Genomic DNA, 20,393 nt, shown 5'->3' on the forward strand with positions numbered 1-20,393 from the left:
ACAAAGCTCATCGGAGTGAAAAGCGAGGTGTGCTGTGATTGGCCAGCTATCCAGTGCGTTATGATTGGCCGAATACCTCAAGTGTGTGACGCAAATGTTATGCCCCTACCATATTATGATGAAATGTTATGCCCCTACCATATCCCTGCCGAATACGGCAGTAAGACATGGAGAGGCTGCTGCCCACCCCCCGAGATGTAAGCGCAGTCACATGACCCGAGTCCTATTGATTCCTTATGTCGTGCCATAATACTGCCAGCTGCAACATTATTGTTACATTCGAGTTTCAAAACGTTCTATGACACCACCACGGAGTTCTCGCAAAGCGCGGAGTATTTATTCGCTCTTATTAACAGAACAATTGTGAACAGTTGCTTTTCTTCTTTCATTTTCTAAATGTTCTCTCAAAGATTGCCCTTACATTTGTAAAAGGTTTCGGTATGAAACGAACATTTGCGTCATATAACCATGTATTTTGTGCTTCACTGCTTGAATATCGTGAGATGATTTTTTTTTTTTTTTTACTGTCAATCCCAAAAACCCTTGCGATTATCACAGTGGCATGATTCAACGATTCGTTTTTTTTGAACAGTTCGTTTCTAAAAATGATTCAATGAATCTTTTACGTCACGACGCCACTGCATCATACGTGCTTCCGGCGTGGCATATGACATGCTCGGACGTTCTGTGTAGTCACTAAGTGATGTTTATTACATTTTTATAAAGTTTTATTTATTTATATGTGTCCTGGTGCATTTGGCTGCAGCCATGATTTAAATGTTCAAAAAAAATGTTCAAAACTTAAATGTTCGAATTCTAGGCTGAAAAGTTATGGACGTTTTATTGAAATGTTAAAGCCAACTCTGTTGTAAATGTGTGCATCAAGCTGTAATCAGATTACCTTTATTTATTTAGAAATGTTATGTTGTTTGGCAACTGAAGTGATTTTTTTACACGTATTTTTCGCCTCATTGGTCATACCCTACTTACTATCCATCGGTGGCTTGTTAGGAATCTTTAGCCTATATAAAGAGACACTAATAAATCTAAGCTACTTTTATTATTAGCATAGAACAAATAGAATTAGAATATAGCTGAGTAATACAACGATACATAAAATTCATTCCATTTAAACCGAATCACTGCGAATCGGACATGTCCGAAAGTTTTGTTCTCGGTTCTTTTGAACCACTGGTTCGTGAATCATTCATTCAGTCTGATCCGTGAAAAACCACCGAGTCAACTGATTCATTGAAAAGATCCGACTCATTAGAACGATTCATACACCGCTCTTGGAAAAGAAAATCTTCGGTTGGTATATGATTTGATATCAAACATCATTGATCACTTTTTCAAAACAAGTCCGTACAATACATTTGCGTTCTTACGTATTATGGCCAAATGATGGAACATTATTGACCATTCCCATGGAAAGTTTGTGGATTGTTGGTTTTGAGCCACACTTACCCATGAATCACCGCGGTGATGCCTATTCGCTCCTTATAATCTTCATGGTCGGAATTGATATTTAAACATGCTCCTATTAAACCAGATTTTTATTGTAATATTCATCTGTTTACATGTTTCTTAACATCATGCGTTTACGTATAGCCTACTTAGTAGGCTATGTGAGTGGCAGCCAGTGCCTTTTTATCGTTTGAGTCACTTATCAAAAGTTGCTAAAAGCTGGCAAATAAAATTTAAAAAATAGCTAAATTTGTTGCTAGGTGCTTTTGGAAGAAAAAAGTTGCTAGGGTAGTCTGAAAAGTTGCTAAATTCAGCAACAAAATTGCTAAGTTGGCAACACTGGCAGCCACCCAGTTCAGCTCCTCATAGACCAAACTTGTTTCCCAGAAGTCTTTGCTGCACACATCAGCAAGCTATGTGCTGGTTGATAAACAGGAGTCTCTAGTAACCTAAACAATCTAAGCACATTATTAACATGCCTAAATAATTGTGAATACCACATTTGTGGACACAATCACGCGGTGACATTTACATTAAAAAAAACAACAAAACAATTAGTCATTTTTAGTCCAAATATAAGCATCATTTACAGTAGTAGCCTAAAACTTTGACAGAATGAACGGAAACCTGACCTGGATGTCTTTTAGGGAAGAGTTGTGTTGACATCTTTTCATTTCTGACCTTTTCATATTTAATCTGATCTGAAAAAAAGGTAGGTTACTCAGGTTGTTTACTGGGCCTGCGGCAATACTCTTAAAGTAATATCGTGATTTACAATTGCATTTTTAATGTCATTCTGAATCCAGCCTATACAGAATCCAGCAATTTATGCAGTATTGCAAATAAATGCATTTGTATTTTTACATGATGAAATTATTATAAATCATTCAACTGTGACTGGGCTTTTATTATTATACGTTAAAGCGTCATACTTAAGTTTCTGTCCTTCTATATTGACATGTCCTCTGCTCAACTGATCCCAGAGTTTGTGCAACAACCATACAGTCTATGGCAACAACCTTCAAATGATACCAAATAGTTCCATCTAGTGGTGCAAGTCATCCTGTGATTAATTTCAGGAATTACATATATATAATGAATATAGCATGCTATGGTTTCACAGAAATGGTCATGAAATAAAAAATAAATAAAAATGAAAAAGAAGAAAAAAAATGTCTGGAGAACCAACCACTGTATTTATGTATATAGCCTATAATGTCTTTGTATTATAATATAATATAAATAGATTTGTAACTGGAGATATGTTGACACGATTTATCCCATCAGTCTCCATTACCAGAAACTTTATTATACATTTCCCTGCTATATAATAAAATAAAATATTTTTTGTCTGGTTTTAAAGGGGTTTGGAGCATTATTTAGCAGGTCAGTAAGACCAGAATGAGACCTCTGTCTGTCTTTATTTTCCTATGCCATAAAGCAATTGGGGTATATTACACAAACTGCACGAGAAAACAATAAGAAGCCATTTACAAGCTATTTTTACCCCGCATCTAATGAAAAACTGATGACATTTCACATTGAATCTGTCTTGGGAAACACAATAGCCCGTGGCTGAGATAATGACAGGTTAGCTCAACATGACATTCTGTTTTTATGTCAAGGAGCCTAACCCACCAAGATACTGACGCAGAACCCCTGGGAGGGGGGCCATTCAACTTTCAGCATCCCATCCCACACGAGTCATCCAGACACTGGCACGACAATTTCTCTCAATAGTGCATGTCATTTTCTTTCACTTTCTAAGTGGTCGTCGTCTCGTCACGGGAGTATAAAGATGAAGTGATTATCCATATGCAGCATTTCATGGGCCTCTGTACTGATCAAAGAAGCTGAAGGGACTCGAGTCTTGCCTGAGCGTTATGTGCCTTGTATGGAGATACAGATCAGTCGTTTCCATCATTCTGGTTATTGTGCTCTGTGATGTTTATGAATCAGACGCACAACCAATTGGAAAAGTTTATCCTCGTGGAAATCACTGGGCTGTTGGTGAGTTAAAATCATATTTTTAATTGACCACTTAAAAATATTTTGGGTCTTACACTTATAAATATACACGTATAGCCTACACGTATTCTTTTGGAGGAGAGTACTTAAAGTATTTAAATTTATATTATTTTTTTTATTTTATCCTGCATATTTTCTTTTACACTCAAGACTCTGCATACTCTGCATTTACATTCATTTTTTAAATAGAAAACTGTATAAAAACGCTTAAAATGCTTAATGAGGGTTGACAATTTAAGTCAAATGTGCAACAACAATACTTGTTGACAAATGAAATGTATTTTTCGACATATTATATAAAGAATACGTATGATATGTATATGAACAGGCAGTAATAAAAATATTTAAAAAATCAAATTAAATAAAATGATAAAATATCCAATTTAAATTGGTGTGTGCCTATACCATACATGAAAAAAAAAAAACAGTTTATAAATTAATATGCTGATCTAAAGAACCTGAAATGTAACATCTAGAACTTTTGATCTCCTGAGAACCACGGGACTGGACAAACAGAGGGTTTGTTGCTGAACCATTAAATAAAAGATTTAAGAGTATACAGTAAATGAAATCAATAACACCAGATATAAATCACTTGATTAAATGTACTAGTGGTAATTTGTTTAGTACATTCATTAAGCATGTATCTGGAGTGATTGCAGAATTCTCAAGTGTCACTTAAGCTTTGAGTCTGAAGAGGGAAAGAGGATCCATGGGGTGAAATGAACAGACTAACAGCCGTGCTTTAACTGGATGAAAATAGCATGCAACTGCCTTTTTGTGTGTTTGCGTGAAGAATTTGTTAATAAAGGTCAAATATGATACTTTCTTTTGATTTTAGCGATTGAGATTTGAGATCGAGTTCAATGGAGCTAGTGCTGTATTAAACAATTCCTCATAAAGTGAATTGTGACATGGTGAATAGAAGGAATTATGTATTATTTTGACTCAAATTGCATTTTGTTTGCACATTAATACCAGACTAGATTCAATATTTGTTTAAATAGCTAATATATATAAATATTTTTTTTTCTTGATTAGGTTGTATTATACATCGATTGCATTGTTTTGACTTTGTTTGCAACCTGCACATGAAGTCTTATTTAAGTGTGGAGATGCTCTCCATAGGCTATCCTAACCTCAGTTCTGTCAGGACCACTATCGTCAAAATGATAGATACTTAGCATAAAGTTTGGTTTGGCGGTATGGTTCTGTTCAGCCCAAAATAACTTTGCTCAGAAAACTTCTTCTTCGTTTGAGACAACACCTTTCAGGACTCTCAAGACCTTCCTCTTGAGTTTTATTTTCCGGCAGTTTTTACTTTCAAGTAACGTTAGTCGCTGTGGACTTCTTCTTCAGAGGAACCAGAAGTAAAAACTTCCAGCTGACTCCTCACGAACTCATCAAAAGAGCTCCGTTATCTACCGCATCCGGACTCTTTTTCAGCAATCGAAACCAATGCAAGTAACCGCTTCAAATTATTTAGATGCGTGTTTAAATTTCAGTCCCTTTTAAGGTGATTTTTGGATTCTTTGATGATTTTCCATGGTTGTGGTTAAGTGATGTGAAATACCGCCATTCTTTTCCTATTCTTTATCTTTTCCTTACTTTGTTTCATTCTGTGTATATATGTTTTAGTTAGTTATATGTTAGATATAGTTTCATTTTATTAAATCTCTTATATTCACAACGAATTGTCTCTGTTTACTGTTCACAGTTCCAAGTCAATGAATGTTTGAACCCTCGCTACATTTTGCTAAGAATTACTGCTAGCACTGTACAAAGAAGGACAGTTTATTGCTCCGTGGGCAGAAAATAAATATTCCTTGAATTGATAAATGATTATATTGTCTGCTCGGTGGACGGACAGATCAAATAATTGTAATATTGATTCTGCTACAGTTAATTCGAAGATATAATCTAAATATTTATTATGAATCATAACCAGTTATAATTCGTCATAAATATTCCCCTTTTTAGAGCTAATAAATAATAATAAACGTTACAGCAGAAATGGTAGCAAAATGATCATTTAAATGCTATTTGTCCTAAATGCATTTAGACTAACAGTTAGAACACTTAGGGTTGCATTTTCATCATAGATGAAAAAATGACAAGAGCTTATCACCATTATTGACATAAATTTTATCGCAATCTCAATATGATCTTTTTATTGCCCAGCCTTAGTGGATGCAGTTTTGTAATTATCATTCTATCTTGATGTGAACAGTCCTGCACTTGTGGTCACTGTAATGAATCCCCTTATGTTGCTCATTAAAAATGGTTAAATTATCACTTTTCTCATCTATTTTCATATGCATCATTATAACTGCATGAAAAGGTGCTGAACATGGTGAATTTGGATATAATAACTGGTATTTTAGAGGCGAATTATTCTTAGACTGAGTTTCTCACTGACCCTAAAGTCCTGAGCCTAGACACTGATTAATGACACTGATGAATCATCAGGCACAATCCAATATCTGCTGTCCGAGGAGTGTCAACTCAAACTTTGAGTCACACTCAGGACGTGGCGTCCCGGTGCAACATTCCCTGCCAGCAAGCTAAAACACTGAGACTGAAAAACACAAACCTTGACTTTGGGAGGGTTCATCCAGTGATGTCTCATAATGCTGCTGGCAGTCATGTTGTTCGGCAGAATGACCACATCATTGTTACTGTCCCTGCATGACAACTCACACTCCTCTCCTGAGAAAAACAGACAGAGAAAATAAGTTAATCTCTAAGGCCATTACAGAAAATTTAACATCGGTAAAGTTAAATGGACACTTCCTCCAGTTTAAACATGTTGAGGTCTTATCATAACGCATCTTCTGATGAAGTGTTTGTAAAGTATTAAGCACTGTGTCTAATACATTACTGTGACAGTATAGTGTTTATAAGAGTTTGCAGCATCAGTTTTAGGGTAAATGTCACATCATGTCACATTTCAATGCAAAATTTAAAAAATATATATTTTGCATAGAAACAATTAAGCCTGTTTTAAGAACCATTGGGATTTGCATTATACAGTACATGACAAATAATCATCATAATATGTCAATACTATCATTTAAATTTGAGCAAAAACCCTAATATTGTAATATTGTGAAATATTATTAGAATTCAAAGTAGCTGTTGTGTATCTGAAAATATGTTAAAATGCAATTTATTGCTGTGATGCAAAGCTGAATTTTCAGCATAATTACTCCAGTCTTCAGTGTCACATGATCCTTCAGAAATCATTCTAATATGCTGATTTGCTGCTCAAATTATTTTTTTTTGTATTATTATTATCAATGATAAAAACAGTTGTGCTGCTTCATATTTTTGTGGAAACCATGATACTTTTTTTCAGGATTCTTTGATGAATAGAAAGAAAACCATGTATTTGAAATATTTTGTAACATAATAAATGTATTTACTTTCACTTTGATAAATGTAATGCATCCTTGCTAAAGAGGCATTAATTTAACTTAAAAAAATAAATAAAAAATCCTAGTGACCCAAACTTTTGAGTGATAAAATGTATTTCTTTCTTTTTCTTTTTGTTTCTTTCTTTGGGATGTCGTTTCGAGAAACCAATCTACTTTGAGTGTAAACTACATGAGCCAATGCACATTGGCATGCTATAATTGCATCCATTTATATAATTTTATAATTGCACGGCCGCTGTACCACCGCGGGGGGCCCGGGTGCAACTTATGCAACTTATGCAACTTCTGTCAGGACCACTATCGTCAGAATGATAGATACTTAGCATAAAGTTTGGTTTGGCGGTATGGTTCTGTTCTGGGCAAAAAACCTCCCTGCCCATCCATGCAGCCTGTCATGAATGAGCAGGGAGAGCAACAATAATAACCCCCCCAGGGTTAACAGAACAGAACAAGGCAGATATCATTAATGTACTCAATGATATTTAAGTGTAACACTTTATTCAAGATAAAGGAGTCTGATTAGCAAGGAATATCAGAAAGCTAAGTCCTGACTGTGGCAAAAGGTGGAGCTGGGGATGGAGGAGGGTAATTTGCTCCGAAGCAAGCTGAAAAGCTGCTGAATAATACTGAATACAGCTTATATAGGAATGCCGCGATAGGTGTCGTATTCCTATAGGTAGATGTGATCAGCTGATGCAAGCTTGACTCACGTGACCTGCCAGAACTAACGCTAAAGCTTAATTTATATTTGTTTTAAATGCATTAATTTTACTTCAAATCAGAGCAATGCTCAGTCTATAATGATCTATATGTGTTTTAGGGCACTTAATGGGCAAGAAAAGTGCAGATGAGCAGGTCAGACCTGAGGATCCAGAAGGCAATGCTGAGACCTCTATGACGACTCTGATCAGGATCAGCAGGTTATATTTGTTTTAAATGCATTAATTTTACTTCAAATCAGAGCAATGCTCAGTCTATAATGATCTATATGTGTTTTAGGGCACTTAATGGGCAAGAAAAGTGCAGATGAGCAGGTCAGACCTGAGGATCCAGAAGGCAATGCTGAGACCTCTATGACGACTCTAGATCAGGATCAGCAGCTGGAAAGATACAACAAACATCTGCTGCTGTCACTCTTGCATACGCTCGTGAGAGGACGGATGGCACCGAAGAGCATGCTGGAGGGCACAGAGGAGATCGACGCTCATAAACTACTCGCATGCTGGAAGAGAGACGTCAGTGGGAGGAAGTTCATGAGAGAGACAGACAAGTCAAACTGATAAGAAACAGGAAAGAAATCCTGAACATGATCATTATGTTAATGCAAAAATGCATGCAAGATGCATTTAAAGTGCATATAGGTGGTTCTGATCTATTTTTTAATCACAAAACTATTCTGCAATGTGTATAACAAACAAAAAATAAAACATAGTTGGGCAAATAAAGAATCACTTTTGACCAGAAAATTTACAAATAAGACACAGATAATCCTTTTGTAACCAGTGTTGTTTTAGTGGCATTAAAATGCTGTTATAATTTTTTATTAACATTTTGAATTTGTTTTTATTTTTATATTTTATTATTTCATTTTTAAAGTTTTAGTCTTTTTTGTGTGTTTTTGTTATTAAAAAAAAAAGTCTATATAGTTTTAAATTTGTATTTCTGTTTTATTTATTTTAGTACATCAAATTAAACTAAATAAAAATGTGGCTTTGGCCACTAGCTGAAATAAGTTTAAGTTTTTATCATTTTATTTTCTTTAAATTAAAGTTACATTTATTTAAAGTAATACAATCTTTTCATGGTTTTAGTTTTAGTTAACTGTACTAGTTTTAGTTAAAAAAAATTAAGCTAATGATGATATGCATGTTTTATTTAAGGTAAATTTCCTTTGATTCTTATATAATAATATTTCTCTTTTTTTATGTTTCATATGCAGGCTGAGGACGTCTTGTTGCAGGTTTTATTAATGCAGGATGACAACGAAAGCTGAAGACCAACTGGACAAAAGACTGTGGTTTGAAGTTCACTTGACAACTGGCTTGATTGAATACAAATCTCTTTATTCAACAACATATAAATAAGCATGTTATATTTTTTTTATGTCAATATCTCTACAAAGAAACGCGCATAAACTGACTGTCATTATTCTGTATTTTTTATGGTATTGTTTTATAATTGAATTCATCTCCTTGATAACTGGCACCATAGTAACCATTGTAGTCACAGTTCAGTTGATTAATATTTAATAAACTTTAACTTGTTGGGCTATCTGCGGTTTATAAAAACAACAAGTGTGCTCGCTTGCATCGTTTAAAAATGTCGTAGCTAGAAAAAGACTATTAAAGGAATAGTTCACCCAAAAATGAAAATTTGCTGAAAATTTACTCAGGTCATGCAAGTATGACAAATGTAGATGAGTTTGTTTCATCATCGGGACATATTTGGAGAAATTTATCATTATATCACTTGCTCACCAATGAATCCTCTGCAGTGGATGGGTGCCGTCAGAATGAGAGTCCAAACAGCTGATAAAAACATCACAATAATCCACAATTAATCCACACGACTCCAGTCCATCAGTTAAGATCTTGTGAAAAGCTGCGTGTTTGTTAGAAACAAAATCATCTCGTCTGAATCAGGGGAGAAATATGCACGGATCAAGCACCGGTTACAAGTGAAAACAGTTCTAAACAAATAAGTTAGGGGGCTTTGATGTAAGAGGAATAATGAAGGAAGCATTATTATGGAATACGGACTCATATTTTGTCTGGAAGCAACAGTTTAAAGATAAATTGCCTTAGTAATGGATTTGTTTCTTACAAACACGCAGCTTTTCACTTCACAAGGCATTCATTAATGGACTGGAGTCATGTGGATTATTGTGATGTTTTTATCAGTTGTTTGGACTCTCATTCTGACGGCACCCATTCACTGCAGAGGATCCATTGGTGAGCAAGTGATGTAACGATCAATTTCTCCAAATCTGTTCTGATGAAGAAACAATCTCATCTACATCTCAGATGACCTGAGGGTGAATACATTTTCAGCAAATTTTAATTCTATCCCTTTCACATTAACATATGAATTCTTTATGGTCCATGCATCACAATTAAATAAAGACTGTGCTGAGCTGAATGCGCTTGTACATTTAGTGTGAGAGTTTAAAGACCCAGTCTCATTCCAAAAGCAATTTGTTACAGGTTATGATCGATCTTTTGAGGTGGCTGGCCATCACCTGCTTATTAGTCAAGCAGTCACTTAACAGAGGCAGGCAGGTGACAGGAAAACTCTTCACCGCACACTAATGACCATCTGAATAACTAAATCACGACCTGTGACAACTGGCAGGAAATTGTTGACGGTCTAGCTGTCTCGCTGCTCTCAGCTGTCTGTGCACAATAATGGCTCCAATTATTCACACTGATGTTTCTAACAATGAAAGATGTCAACTGAAGCCACTTTCATTTGGTTAAGCTCATCTTCACACAGTTTCCTTTCTGATGTTTGCTTTCCTCATTTGTCACAGATGAATCTAATTGCATCATTGATAAAGTTACTGCATAAATGGCAAACGGCGGATTTGGTGAGGGTCGTGTGTTCATAAAGACGTGAGCTGACGGGTTTGATAAAGGTGTACAGGTTCCAACTGCTAATGCAAACAACTATATGAAAGAATTTAGCTAAGCTGATGATATGCAATCTCCTGAAGGATTTTAAACAATGGTTTACACGCCTTACATTACATTGTATGTAAATACAAAATAAATAAATCTTTATAGAAGTATATAAAAAATATTTATAATATCACACCTATTTTGTTTACACAGTATAAATGAAAAAGAAAAGGCTTACATTGTATTTTAGCCCAAGGACATATATTTAATTTGGCTTTGAAAATGTTTAGCATTCCTGATTTATAATAACTCCAGATTTAGTTTGGTTTAGTGATGGTGAGATCATATTTCTATATAGAAACACCCACAGAAACCTAAAAATATACCACAAAATTTAAATATAGATTGTAAAGACACAGGTCCATTGTTACAGTATGGAGGGAGAATAATGTTCCAAATGCAACCACTAGATGGCGCCACACTGACGCATCTTCCGCTGTGCGAACTCACAGTACATGACAGTCTGATGATGGCCTGTGGGAACCGGATCATCTTTTATATTTATATATATAAACTGCAGCAACAACAAAACCTTTGGGATTATATAAAATATATGATATCTTAATGGAAGTTTATATAATGCGTTTTTTTTATTTCTCTCTTTGAATGCTTAAAATGTTTGTTTTTTTTTATTATTAAAAAAAGGGTAGAATTAGGTCCAGTTGCGTGTTTGAATTAGCAAGGAAGCTTTATTAAATGAACACATGATTTTAAAAAAATTCCAAAAATGACAGTAATGTACAGTAAATTTGTTTTACAAAGCTTGTCATCCATAATGAACAACTCTGGGAGGTTTCTGAACCATACACAGATGTGAAAACCACTTCTTTTCAAACAGAGTCTGATTTAGAAAGTTAATGGAGATGCAAACAAGTCTCTGAGTATCTCAGTCCAGCATCATCCTCAGTTTACCACGTCTTCACTATATACTGGATGTGTTCCTTCGCTTTCATTCTTAGCGAGGCGATACTTGTGTTTCGTGGGTCTGCCTCTTCTAGTGAAAATGTATCCATAAAGCCTGAGCACTGATACGCTGGTGGAGGGGGGCACACCGCCCCTATATGGGGCAGAGGGTGGTTGAGTGTAGTTGAGCTGAGAAACTGTGGAGGGGTGTAGCTGGCTGGTACTCCCTGCTGAGGGGTGATGAAGCTGGGCAGGGACTGCAGGGGAGAGCTGGAGGAGGTGATCGGTCCAGTAAGCCAGGGCTCTAACGGCAGACCGCTACCCAGAGACAGCGGCCCCGATCTTGGGATGGACAGCATGGAGGACTCCTGCAGCTTGATGGAGCTCACCTCCAGTTTCTCCTGACGTCGCCACTTTGCACGGCGGTTTTGGAACCACACCTGACATTTGACATAAGAAGGATTTGGTTTAGAATGCAAGAGTAACACGTTTAAAAGTCCAACTGTGACGGAAGATATAGAAAATACAGATCTAATGTTGATGTTTTGCAAAAAACCTTTCAAAAACATTTGCCAGAATAAATAAATAATTCAAATTTTATTAGTTTGCAAAACATTTCAACACTTGCAAAAAAGTTGATATATGTTTATGATTAAATAGTATTCTATTTATATTATTTATTTAACATATTAGTTATATTATATATTACAATATTATAAATTATTTTTGCCAGTTATTTATGTCCCAGATATTAAGCGTTAGCGTTAGTTCTGGCAGGTCACGTGAGTCAAGCTTGCATCAGCTGATTCTCAGCTGATCACATCTACCTATAGGAATACGACACCTATCGCGGCATTCCTATATAAGGTCTATTCAGTATTATTCAGCAGCTTTTCAGCTTGCTCCGTAGCAAATTACCCTCCTCCATCCCCAGCTCCACCTTTTGCCACAGTCAGGACTTGGCTTTCTGATATCCCTTGCTAATCAGACTCCTTTATCTTGAATCAAGTGTTACACTTAAATATCATTAAGTACATTAATGATATCTGCCTTGTTCTGTTCTATTAACCCTAGAGGGGTTATTATTGCTGCTCTCCCTGCTCATTCATAAGAGGCTGCATGGATGGGCAGGGAGGTGTTTTGCCCAGAACAGACCCATACCGCCAAACCAAACTTTATGCTAAGTATCTATCATTTTGACGATAGTGGTCCTGACAGAACTTAATTTGCTACACATAAGGTTCAGATATTTGAAAACAAATTAGCCACATTTTTATTAGCTGTCACTAAAATGACTTTAGAATATTTTAAATCAGAATATTATATCCTAATAAAACTTAAGAAGGAGGCCACATTTTCTTTGGTACTACACAAGAAAAACAGTCTGATGTGAAATCTCTTACCATCGATATTTGTCAAGTTTTACTTTTAATGAATGTAATACATGATTATTTATTTTTCAGATTTACTTACAATATTTCTAAAGTTTTCATATAATTTTTTTAAAGAAAAAATACCCAGTTGCTTCAATACATTGCAGTTTGTTTTAGTTTATTCTATTTGATTATTATATATAAAAACGAATATATGATTTTTTGCCTTGAAATTGTGCTTGAAATATTTTTGAGCAACATTGCAAACGGAAGGGATGACTATGTTCAAAACCTTTAATTTTACAGTGATCTATTAAATGAAGTGATCCTATTGCTAGCATGTGTCCTTCTTATTCTCAAATACACGGATCATGTGTGTGGTCTACCCTGTGCTCACCTGCACTCGAACTTCTGGCAGGCTGACCTTGAGCGCGAGCTCCTCTCTGCTGTACACGTCAGGATAATGCGACTTCTCAAACGCTCTCTCGAGCTCGTGCAGCTGAAAGGTTGTGAACGTGGTCCGGTTCCGCCGGTGCTTTTTCTTATGATTTTCATCATCCGATAATTTACCAGCATCCGCATCCGGCAGATCCGGACTGACCATGACGGAGGATCTACAGACACCTGTAGAAGAAGAGAAGGCGTGACGTGTTCATATTAAAATGAAAGTTCACGTATTAAAATTATCTGTCTTTTTTTTTTAAACTTCACATAAACCACTAAAAAGTTTTAAAACTTTTAACATCGTCATATTTATTTAATTAGCCTATATTTTTGACTTTTTCCAAATAAAATGTATATAATTTAACACTTTTTCCCTGTCTTTTCCTTTCTTTAAAAATAACCTTTTTTCCATTTACAATAAAAAAACTAAAAACTCTTAAAACTTTTCAATAGCCTAAACTTTTCAGATTGCATATAGCCTAATATATCAAGATTTAAATGTCTATTATGCACTTGTAGAAATGTATTCATGACTTAAAACATTTAATTTAGTATAAAGTGCTGCCGAAACGTCTAGTTTTAAAAGCAGACAAATGTCACTTTGCGAAGCTGTTAACTCACCTTCAAAGTTTTGGGAGTTATTGGAGTCCTTTTGGGGGGAAGACAAAAGCTCAGCGTCTTTGACCGGCTTCCCAGATCCACAAGAAAAAGCCGTGTGGAAGATATTCTCTCCTTTAAATCCCAAAATGGATTCAATGCTGTGGATCCTCGTTTGGGATCCAGGACTGCGAAGCAAGCGCGCGGATGGGGAGAGACGCTCTTCCATATCTTGGGATTGGGATCCAACAAGCCTCATCGAACGTTTTGTTTCAGGAAAAAAAAGAAAGTACTAAGGATTTCTAGCCTATTTCCTATGCAAGACACTCTATTTCCAATAATCCAGGCTGTCCCAGCAGAAGCAACTTTCTCCAGTAGTGGACCTGCACACACTGAGGATGCAGTGGCCCCCAGGGGCCTTATATGGACCCCCCTCGACCGGGACTCTATTGTGTGAGTGACATCCCCTTCGACACGTCAAGAAACGTCAGATTGATGTAGTATTGTCCCTGAGCATTTAACTCCTCCCAGAGATCCTTGTGGGCATAATGGCAGCTTTATAAACCGCCTTACATAAATCTTAAATCATCTTTTCCCACTCCAGATGTCTTGATCAGGATGGCCTGTAGAAATAAGAGGAACTGGGGCTGGGATTACATCTTTGGGGCCGAAACAGATCAAGATCTCTGCACGCGCAAAATGCCATTAAAAATGCCAGCTTGTAAAATGTTCTGTAGTACACTCGCGCCGAAATAGTTACTTGTATTGTACACTATTGTCTTAAAAATAAATGACATACAACAAATGACAGAAAGCTTTTTCTGACACTATTTGAAGGAGGTTCCATGTTAGTTTATCATGGTGAAATAACGAAATTGGTCATATCACTCTCTTCTGAGGTGACAGTAAAAGCTGAATGTCTCCGTTTGGAAATATAGCTTAAAGGATAATATATATATATATAATGGCATAGCTATTTGCCACGTAACGTTTGTGAGAGTGACCGACACACGTTAGGCCTATTTCTATAATTAACAAAATGTTTAAAATGAAATAGTAGGCCTACTCTTTATACTTGAAATAATTTTACACACATTAGGTTGTAGATTTTTCAACTAATTTGTTGCAGCTAAATACGGAAATATTACATCAACGTTTGAAACACACAGAGGAAAGATTAAATAAAATAGAATAATAATAAAATAAAATAAATAAACCCCGAGTTACAGACATTCAAACAAAATGTGTTAGCCCAACACTCCGCGATTTACAATGGTTACCATTTTAAATGTTGTAGCCTAACACAAAATTATAGTCTTGCTAGCCGATATAAAAATAAATAAAATATCAAATAAAGTAAAAACAAAGCTTAGTCTATATATAATTTCTAATGAGAATATAAAATGTTATTCAAAGTCTGTTTGTGAACGACAAGGACAACTTAACGAACAGAATAGGCTATGTTTAGGTATGGAACGATATTCCCGACAATTTTCAAAAGGAATTGCAAAAATGCGAAAATGCAAACGGTAATGCAGGATTTGCAATTGCGTTATGTCACAATTTATGCGTCCACATATGGAAAACGCAATTGAAAATACAATTTGCAATTCCTTTTGAAAATTGTCCGGAATATCGTTCTTAGACTATAAAACTGCTAAATTGGTATCGGTAGAATGAAATGATCCTGAGTTTTGGTGGTGAAACATTAAAGCAGCCTAACTAACTAATTACAACTCTAAAACGATAAAACACCACCAAGAACTACTTTAGCCCTACACTTCGAGCGTGGAGTGCTTTCGGTCATTAGGGGATTTTGTTACATGAACAAAACGCGATCTCAAGCAGCAAGCACGCGACCCCTGAGAGCTAGCCTACAATTGAGGTGCAGTTAATTGGAAGAATTTGCAAACTTCCTCAATATTGAATGGATACGAGTAATTCAAGATTGACAGCAGTCTGCTAATCCGCAGGACACACGCTGGTTTGAGGGGATTACACACGTTCCCCCCTCTGTCCAAAACAGCACAAATCCTTTCAACTGTTTGGCTTTTCCCTAATTACAACAGATAATGTTGGTATTTCGAGATTTATTCAAAGATACACACATGCGCGCGCGCACACACACGAAAAACAAAAACACATGGCAAGATATAAGCTAATAGATGTTTTGAATGTGTTGAGTAAAAATTCAATCATTCGTTCCTTCAAATCTTCTTGTACTTTTTATATATCGCCTTGTTTTCTAATTACCAATCACTGCGAATTTCAATATGCAACTACAGGAAAGTATATGAATACAAGTACACATTTTAGTACTTTTTAAAATGATAGCTGTTTGGTTTGTGGTTATTTTACTGTTATTGGCGTGACAAAAAATGAAAATACAATTCAAATTAAACAAACAAACACATTTTTTTTATTGTGTTATTGTGAAGCACCTTGGTCAGAGTTAATGTTGTTTTAAAATGCTATATAAATAAAATGACCTTGACCTAAAATGAGGTCACATAATGTGAAGACACAGCATTACAATGTTACCATGTCTAGTGAAGGCGTTTAACTTGTCTCAGACTTGACAATCCTATTAGCAGGGAATCTTTAAAAGTCCAAAGCCTTTCTTTTTCAATAAACATGAACTTAGATTAATTTCATATTTATTTTCTCCTGTCATGTGGTAACAACTTTTCATGCGAGTTGCTAAACAAACCATGTTTTTCAGACCCTTTTTACCGGATTTAGTTGTTTTCATGTAAATATAAAGATACATGGCATAAAACATTGACACAGTAAGATTTCATGGCCCAGAAAATCTCACAGACATGTACTTATTTTGATCTCAAATGCATGACAGACTCACAGTTTTTCAATCCACTGTTTTATTCATGTGTTTAATCTGTTTACACATGAGACATCAATCCTATTCATCCCTATTTACCTCACATAAAAACTTAATACATATGACTAAAGATTCCTAATGAGCATTACAATATCATATATGTCAATGCTAGATGGTCTGCTGTCAAGAAGAAGAAGAAATAACAGCATCACATTCATCTCATCCCTTGTGCAAAAAAGCAGGAGGGGGATTTAAACAGATTCTCCGCCTCAGGTTCAAGTTAGATGTTTGTTAGATATATTTACAGGTAATATTGCATATTATAATATGACAGGTAATTTAAAAAAAAAAGGAAAAGGAGGGAATAGACTACAACATCAGTTATTCAAACAACACAAACAAAAGAAAAAGTCCTGCAGCATAACTGGGAGCCAAGCAAGAGAAGCTGATCTAGAGCCAGATCTTGCAGCGTTTGGGAACTAAAAGCTTGGGTGACTTCTTTTGACATGCTTTCACGTGAAATTTCATTTGAAGACATGTCAAAAACAAAAAGTTTTTCAAAACTGTGTTTCAAAAACCTGACCTGGTTTTTGTATCAAAACTGCATCAAAAACCTGACCTGGTTTGTAGAAATGTGTGAATGTGTTAAAAACCACTACATGACAGAGCACTTCTCCTCAGCCTTGGACTTGATCTCTGTCAGTGTAGCACTGGCTTTCTCTTTGATCTGATCCATGTCCATGTTCTGTAAGTTCTGCATCTGCCCCAGGATGGAGTCCTTCTCCTCCTCCTCCGTGGCATCCTCATCCACCATCTTCAGCAGCTCCTCGGGAACATCCACGTCATCTCCTGCTATCTGGATCATGTTATCGTCCTGCTCACTCTGAGAGGTAAATACACACCATGTTACTTTCAAACACAGTTCCACTAATGTATAAATGCTAAAAACAATGTGGACCAGTGGTGCATTGCAGAGTTACATTGAACATCCCGACCAGCCTTACATTGGCTCAGCCTCAGCCAATGAATTTGGGGTGGATCTGTACACTGTTATGCACAATAATTTTAGACTCTACTATCCGTATGTTAGTCTTTTGCATTATTGCATTACAATAAGGATTTAAGAGAGAGAATGAAGCTGTACAAAGGCGAGCAGTTGTTAAGGAAAACCAATATGCTTGGAGGCTTGCACAGACCTCAGTTCACTCTTTTAATCTAGTTAGCTGATTTATCGGGAGTGCCAAGAACTCAGAGCCAAACAAAGCATCCGTATGGGAGAAACTGCATTTGTGTATATGTGCGTGTGTGGGAGCCACAGCAAATTGGGAATGCTAATTATTTTAATATTAGAATGATTTCTGAAGGATCATGTGACACTAAAGACTGGAATAATGGCTGCTATTCGTCGGCTTTGTCATCACAGGAATAAATAACATTTTAAAGTAAATAGACGTTTTAAATGATAAATTATTGTAAAATATTATATATAATAAATATTTATTATTTATTACATACATACATATTATTTAATACATATGTATTATATATTATACAAATATTTATTTTATAATAAAATATTAATATAAAATGTATTCAATTACAGTTAAAAAAAATGTATATGCAGGCTCTGTGAGCATAGGAGACTTTTAAAAAATATAAAAAAATGTACTGACCCCAAATTTGAATGGTAGTGTATATAAATTATAGCCCTAATCTTAAAGAAAAAAAAGTTAATGTCAGTTGCCAACTGACGAACATTTCCTTATTAAATGTATTCTTTTTGAATTTGAGAAGGGAGGGAGTAGCAAAATGGCTCTTACTTTAGGAAGTCTGTATTTTTCTCGTAGACAAACCCTCAGAGTGGCCCTCTCTGCTTTCTTGTGCAAGAAGTCTGCATCTCTTTCCATTCTGTGGATCAGAAATGTTTTGACGACACTTTATTACATGCTAAGACAAATACAGTGCATTAATCTAGCTTTAAACAAATAAAAATAAATAAATAAAAAATTCCATGTAGTATAGTGGATACAAATCTTGTGATTTTCATGTAAAAAACATAGGATGCAATAATCGCATGCCATTGTGCATTGGCTCGTTTAGTTTACAATCTAAGTGGATTGGTCTCTCTAAGCGAAATCCCAATTCGTCGGTCATCCGACGTGACGTCTCCGTTCCCTCCTTCAGGGAACGAGGGTTACCATACGTAACCGAGACGTTATTTTGAATATTAGCTTGCTATGTTCACTTACTCGAAGACAACCGTTATCTAACATGCTGTCTCATTTTGCACGGCTGTTGAAATAGCACAAGCTCATAGATCGAATGCTGAGTCCCAGTCCTGAAGAGAGACCAGACGCCTCAGAGCTGATCAGAGAGATGAAAGGTGATCCCAGTGACTTCATTTCAGGGTAAGCATATTGAACCTGACAGGTTTGTGTCCACCAGAAGTATCTAGTTTAATTAATTCAGATATAACAGAGAAATGGTTTAAATTAATGTTTTGTTATAGGATAATGCATAATGATTTTCTGCTGTATATTGCTTTTTGATGTTTGCATCATCTATAGATTGTCTGATAGTTTTGATGTGATCGCAAAACTTGGTCAAGGAAGCTATGGCTGCGTTTATAAAGTAAAACACATATATGATGACAAGATCTACGCTGTAAAGAGAGTTATCTTAAACGGGTAAGTTTATACAAGTCATAATTAATTAATTTATATATTCATTCATTCATTATTTTTATTGATTTAATTTATTCATTAGTTTGTTTATTTATTGTGTTTATTTGTTCATTCATTCCTTATTTATTTTATGTATTTCTTTATTTATTAATTCATTACTTTTAATTTATTTATTTTTATTCATTCTTTGATTTAAAACAGGAACGCTGATTCTGAGGTGAAGGCACTGGCCCGACTAGATCACCCAAACATAGTACGGTACATCACATGCTGGCCAGGTTCTGACAACTGGACGTCAAACCAAGAAACAAACCAAGTGTCCAAGTAAGCAAGTCTCCAGCACTTTTGATGAAACATTCAGTGCTTCTCAAAAGTCACGTTTATGCATTTTATGTTCAGTACACCAGGTTCTTCATCGGATGTAGGGATCTTTGAGAGATACAGCTGTGAAGAGAGGGATGATGATGATGATGATGATGAGAAGGGATGATTTCATACACCATATGTGACCCTGGAGCACAAAACCAGTCTTAAGTCACTGGGGTATATTTGAAGCAATAGCCAAAAATACATTGTATGGGTCAAAATTATCGATTTTTCTTTTATGCCAAAAATCATTAGGACATTAATTAAAGATCATGTTCCATAAATATATTTTGTAAATTTCCTACTGTAAATATATCAAAACTTAATTTTTGATTACTAATATGCATTGCTAAGAACTTCATTTGGATAAATTTAAAGACGATTTTCTCAATATTTAGATTTTTTTTTTGCACCCTCAGATTCCAGATTTTCAAATAGTTGTATCTCGGCTAAATATTGTCCTATCCTAACAAACCATACATCAATGGAAAGCTTATTTATTCTCAATTGAAAAAATTGCAAACTTCCAGGAGATCCGGCAGTTTCCAGTAGTTGTCCGCAGAGAAGATTCAAAGTAG

General features: G+C 35.5%; 4 protein-coding genes across 4 annotated transcripts; 2 read left to right on the plus strand and 2 right to left on the minus strand.

Moving 5' to 3' along the window:
- Nucleotides 1–167: 167 nt before the first annotated feature.
- On the plus strand, nt 168–9,057 carry LOC107584633 (gastrin-releasing peptide-like). The gene is given in 5 exon segments (XM_016271343.1): nt 168–197; nt 3,318–3,477; nt 7,932–8,147; nt 8,150–8,207; nt 8,868–9,057. Coding segments are annotated over 5 exon segments (522 nt in total). The 3' UTR covers nt 8,926–9,057.
- Nucleotides 9,058–11,356: 2,299 nt separating this feature from the next.
- Nucleotides 11,357–14,303, minus strand: LOC107584557 (retinal homeobox protein Rx3). Its single transcript, XM_016271231.1, has 3 exons — nt 13,951–14,303; nt 13,283–13,509; nt 11,357–11,952 (listed from the first exon to the last, which is right to left on the minus strand). The coding sequence occupies exons 1-3, from the start codon at nt 14,183–14,185 to the stop codon at nt 11,518–11,520; spliced, it is 897 nt and encodes a 298-aa protein (XP_016126717.1). The 5' UTR covers nt 14,186–14,303; the 3' UTR covers nt 11,357–11,517.
- Nucleotides 14,304–16,788: 2,485 nt separating this feature from the next.
- On the minus strand, nt 16,789–18,700 carry LOC107584558 (complexin-4-like). Its single transcript, XM_016271232.1, has 2 exons — nt 18,586–18,700; nt 16,789–17,648 (listed from the first exon to the last, which is right to left on the minus strand). The coding sequence occupies exons 1-2, from the start codon at nt 18,670–18,672 to the stop codon at nt 17,421–17,423; spliced, it is 315 nt and encodes a 104-aa protein (XP_016126718.1). The 5' UTR covers nt 18,673–18,700; the 3' UTR covers nt 16,789–17,420.
- A 373-nt stretch (nt 18,701–19,073) lies between these two features.
- Nucleotides 19,074–19,939, plus strand: LOC107584634 (eukaryotic translation initiation factor 2-alpha kinase 1-like). The gene is made up of 4 exons (XM_016271344.1): nt 19,074–19,173; nt 19,333–19,452; nt 19,651–19,773; nt 19,849–19,939. Exons 1-4 carry the CDS (start codon nt 19,088–19,090, stop codon nt 19,937–19,939), a joined length of 420 nt encoding a protein of 139 aa, XP_016126830.1. The 5' UTR covers nt 19,074–19,087.
- Nucleotides 19,940–20,393: the final 454 nt, after the last annotated feature.

This window comes from Sinocyclocheilus grahami, unplaced genomic scaffold (genome assembly GCF_001515645.1).
Source record: "Sinocyclocheilus grahami isolate Dianchi unplaced genomic scaffold, SAMN03320097.WGS_v1.1 scaffold61.1, whole genome shotgun sequence".
NCBI lineage: Eukaryota > Metazoa > Chordata > Actinopteri > Cypriniformes > Cyprinidae > Sinocyclocheilus > Sinocyclocheilus grahami.

What these genes read in the sequence shown, in the direction of transcription:
- LOC107584557 (XM_016271231.1), bottom strand. Translation starts at nt 14,185, where the DNA reads ATGAGGCTTGTTGGATCCCAATCCCAAGATATGGAAGAGCGTCTCTCC. An exon ending in TAACTCCCAAAACTTTGAAG is followed by an intron (nt 13,510 to 13,950) that starts GTGAGTTAACAG and finishes CTTCTTCTACAG; the next exon opens with GTGTCTGTAGATCCTCCGTC. An exon ending in TGCCAGAAGTTCGAGTGCAG is followed by an intron (nt 11,953 to 13,282) that starts GTGAGCACAGGG and finishes GTCAAATGTCAG; the next exon opens with GTGTGGTTCCAAAACCGCCG.
- LOC107584558 (XM_016271232.1), bottom strand. Translation starts at nt 18,672, where the DNA reads ATGGAAAGAGATGCAGACTTCTTGCACAAGAAAGCAGAGAGGGCCACT. An exon ending in AAAAATACAGACTTCCTAAA is followed by an intron (nt 17,649 to 18,585) that starts GTAAGAGCCATT and finishes TTTACCTCTCAG; the next exon opens with AGTGAGCAGGACGATAACAT.
- LOC107584634 (XM_016271344.1), top strand. Translation starts at nt 19,088, where the DNA reads ATGCTGAGTCCCAGTCCTGAAGAGAGACCAGACGCCTCAGAGCTGATC. An exon ending in CCCAGTGACTTCATTTCAGG is followed by an intron (nt 19,174 to 19,332) that starts GTAAGCATATTG and finishes CATCATCTATAG; the next exon opens with ATTGTCTGATAGTTTTGATG. An exon ending in AAGAGAGTTATCTTAAACGG is followed by an intron (nt 19,453 to 19,650) that starts GTAAGTTTATAC and finishes GATTTAAAACAG; the next exon opens with GAACGCTGATTCTGAGGTGA.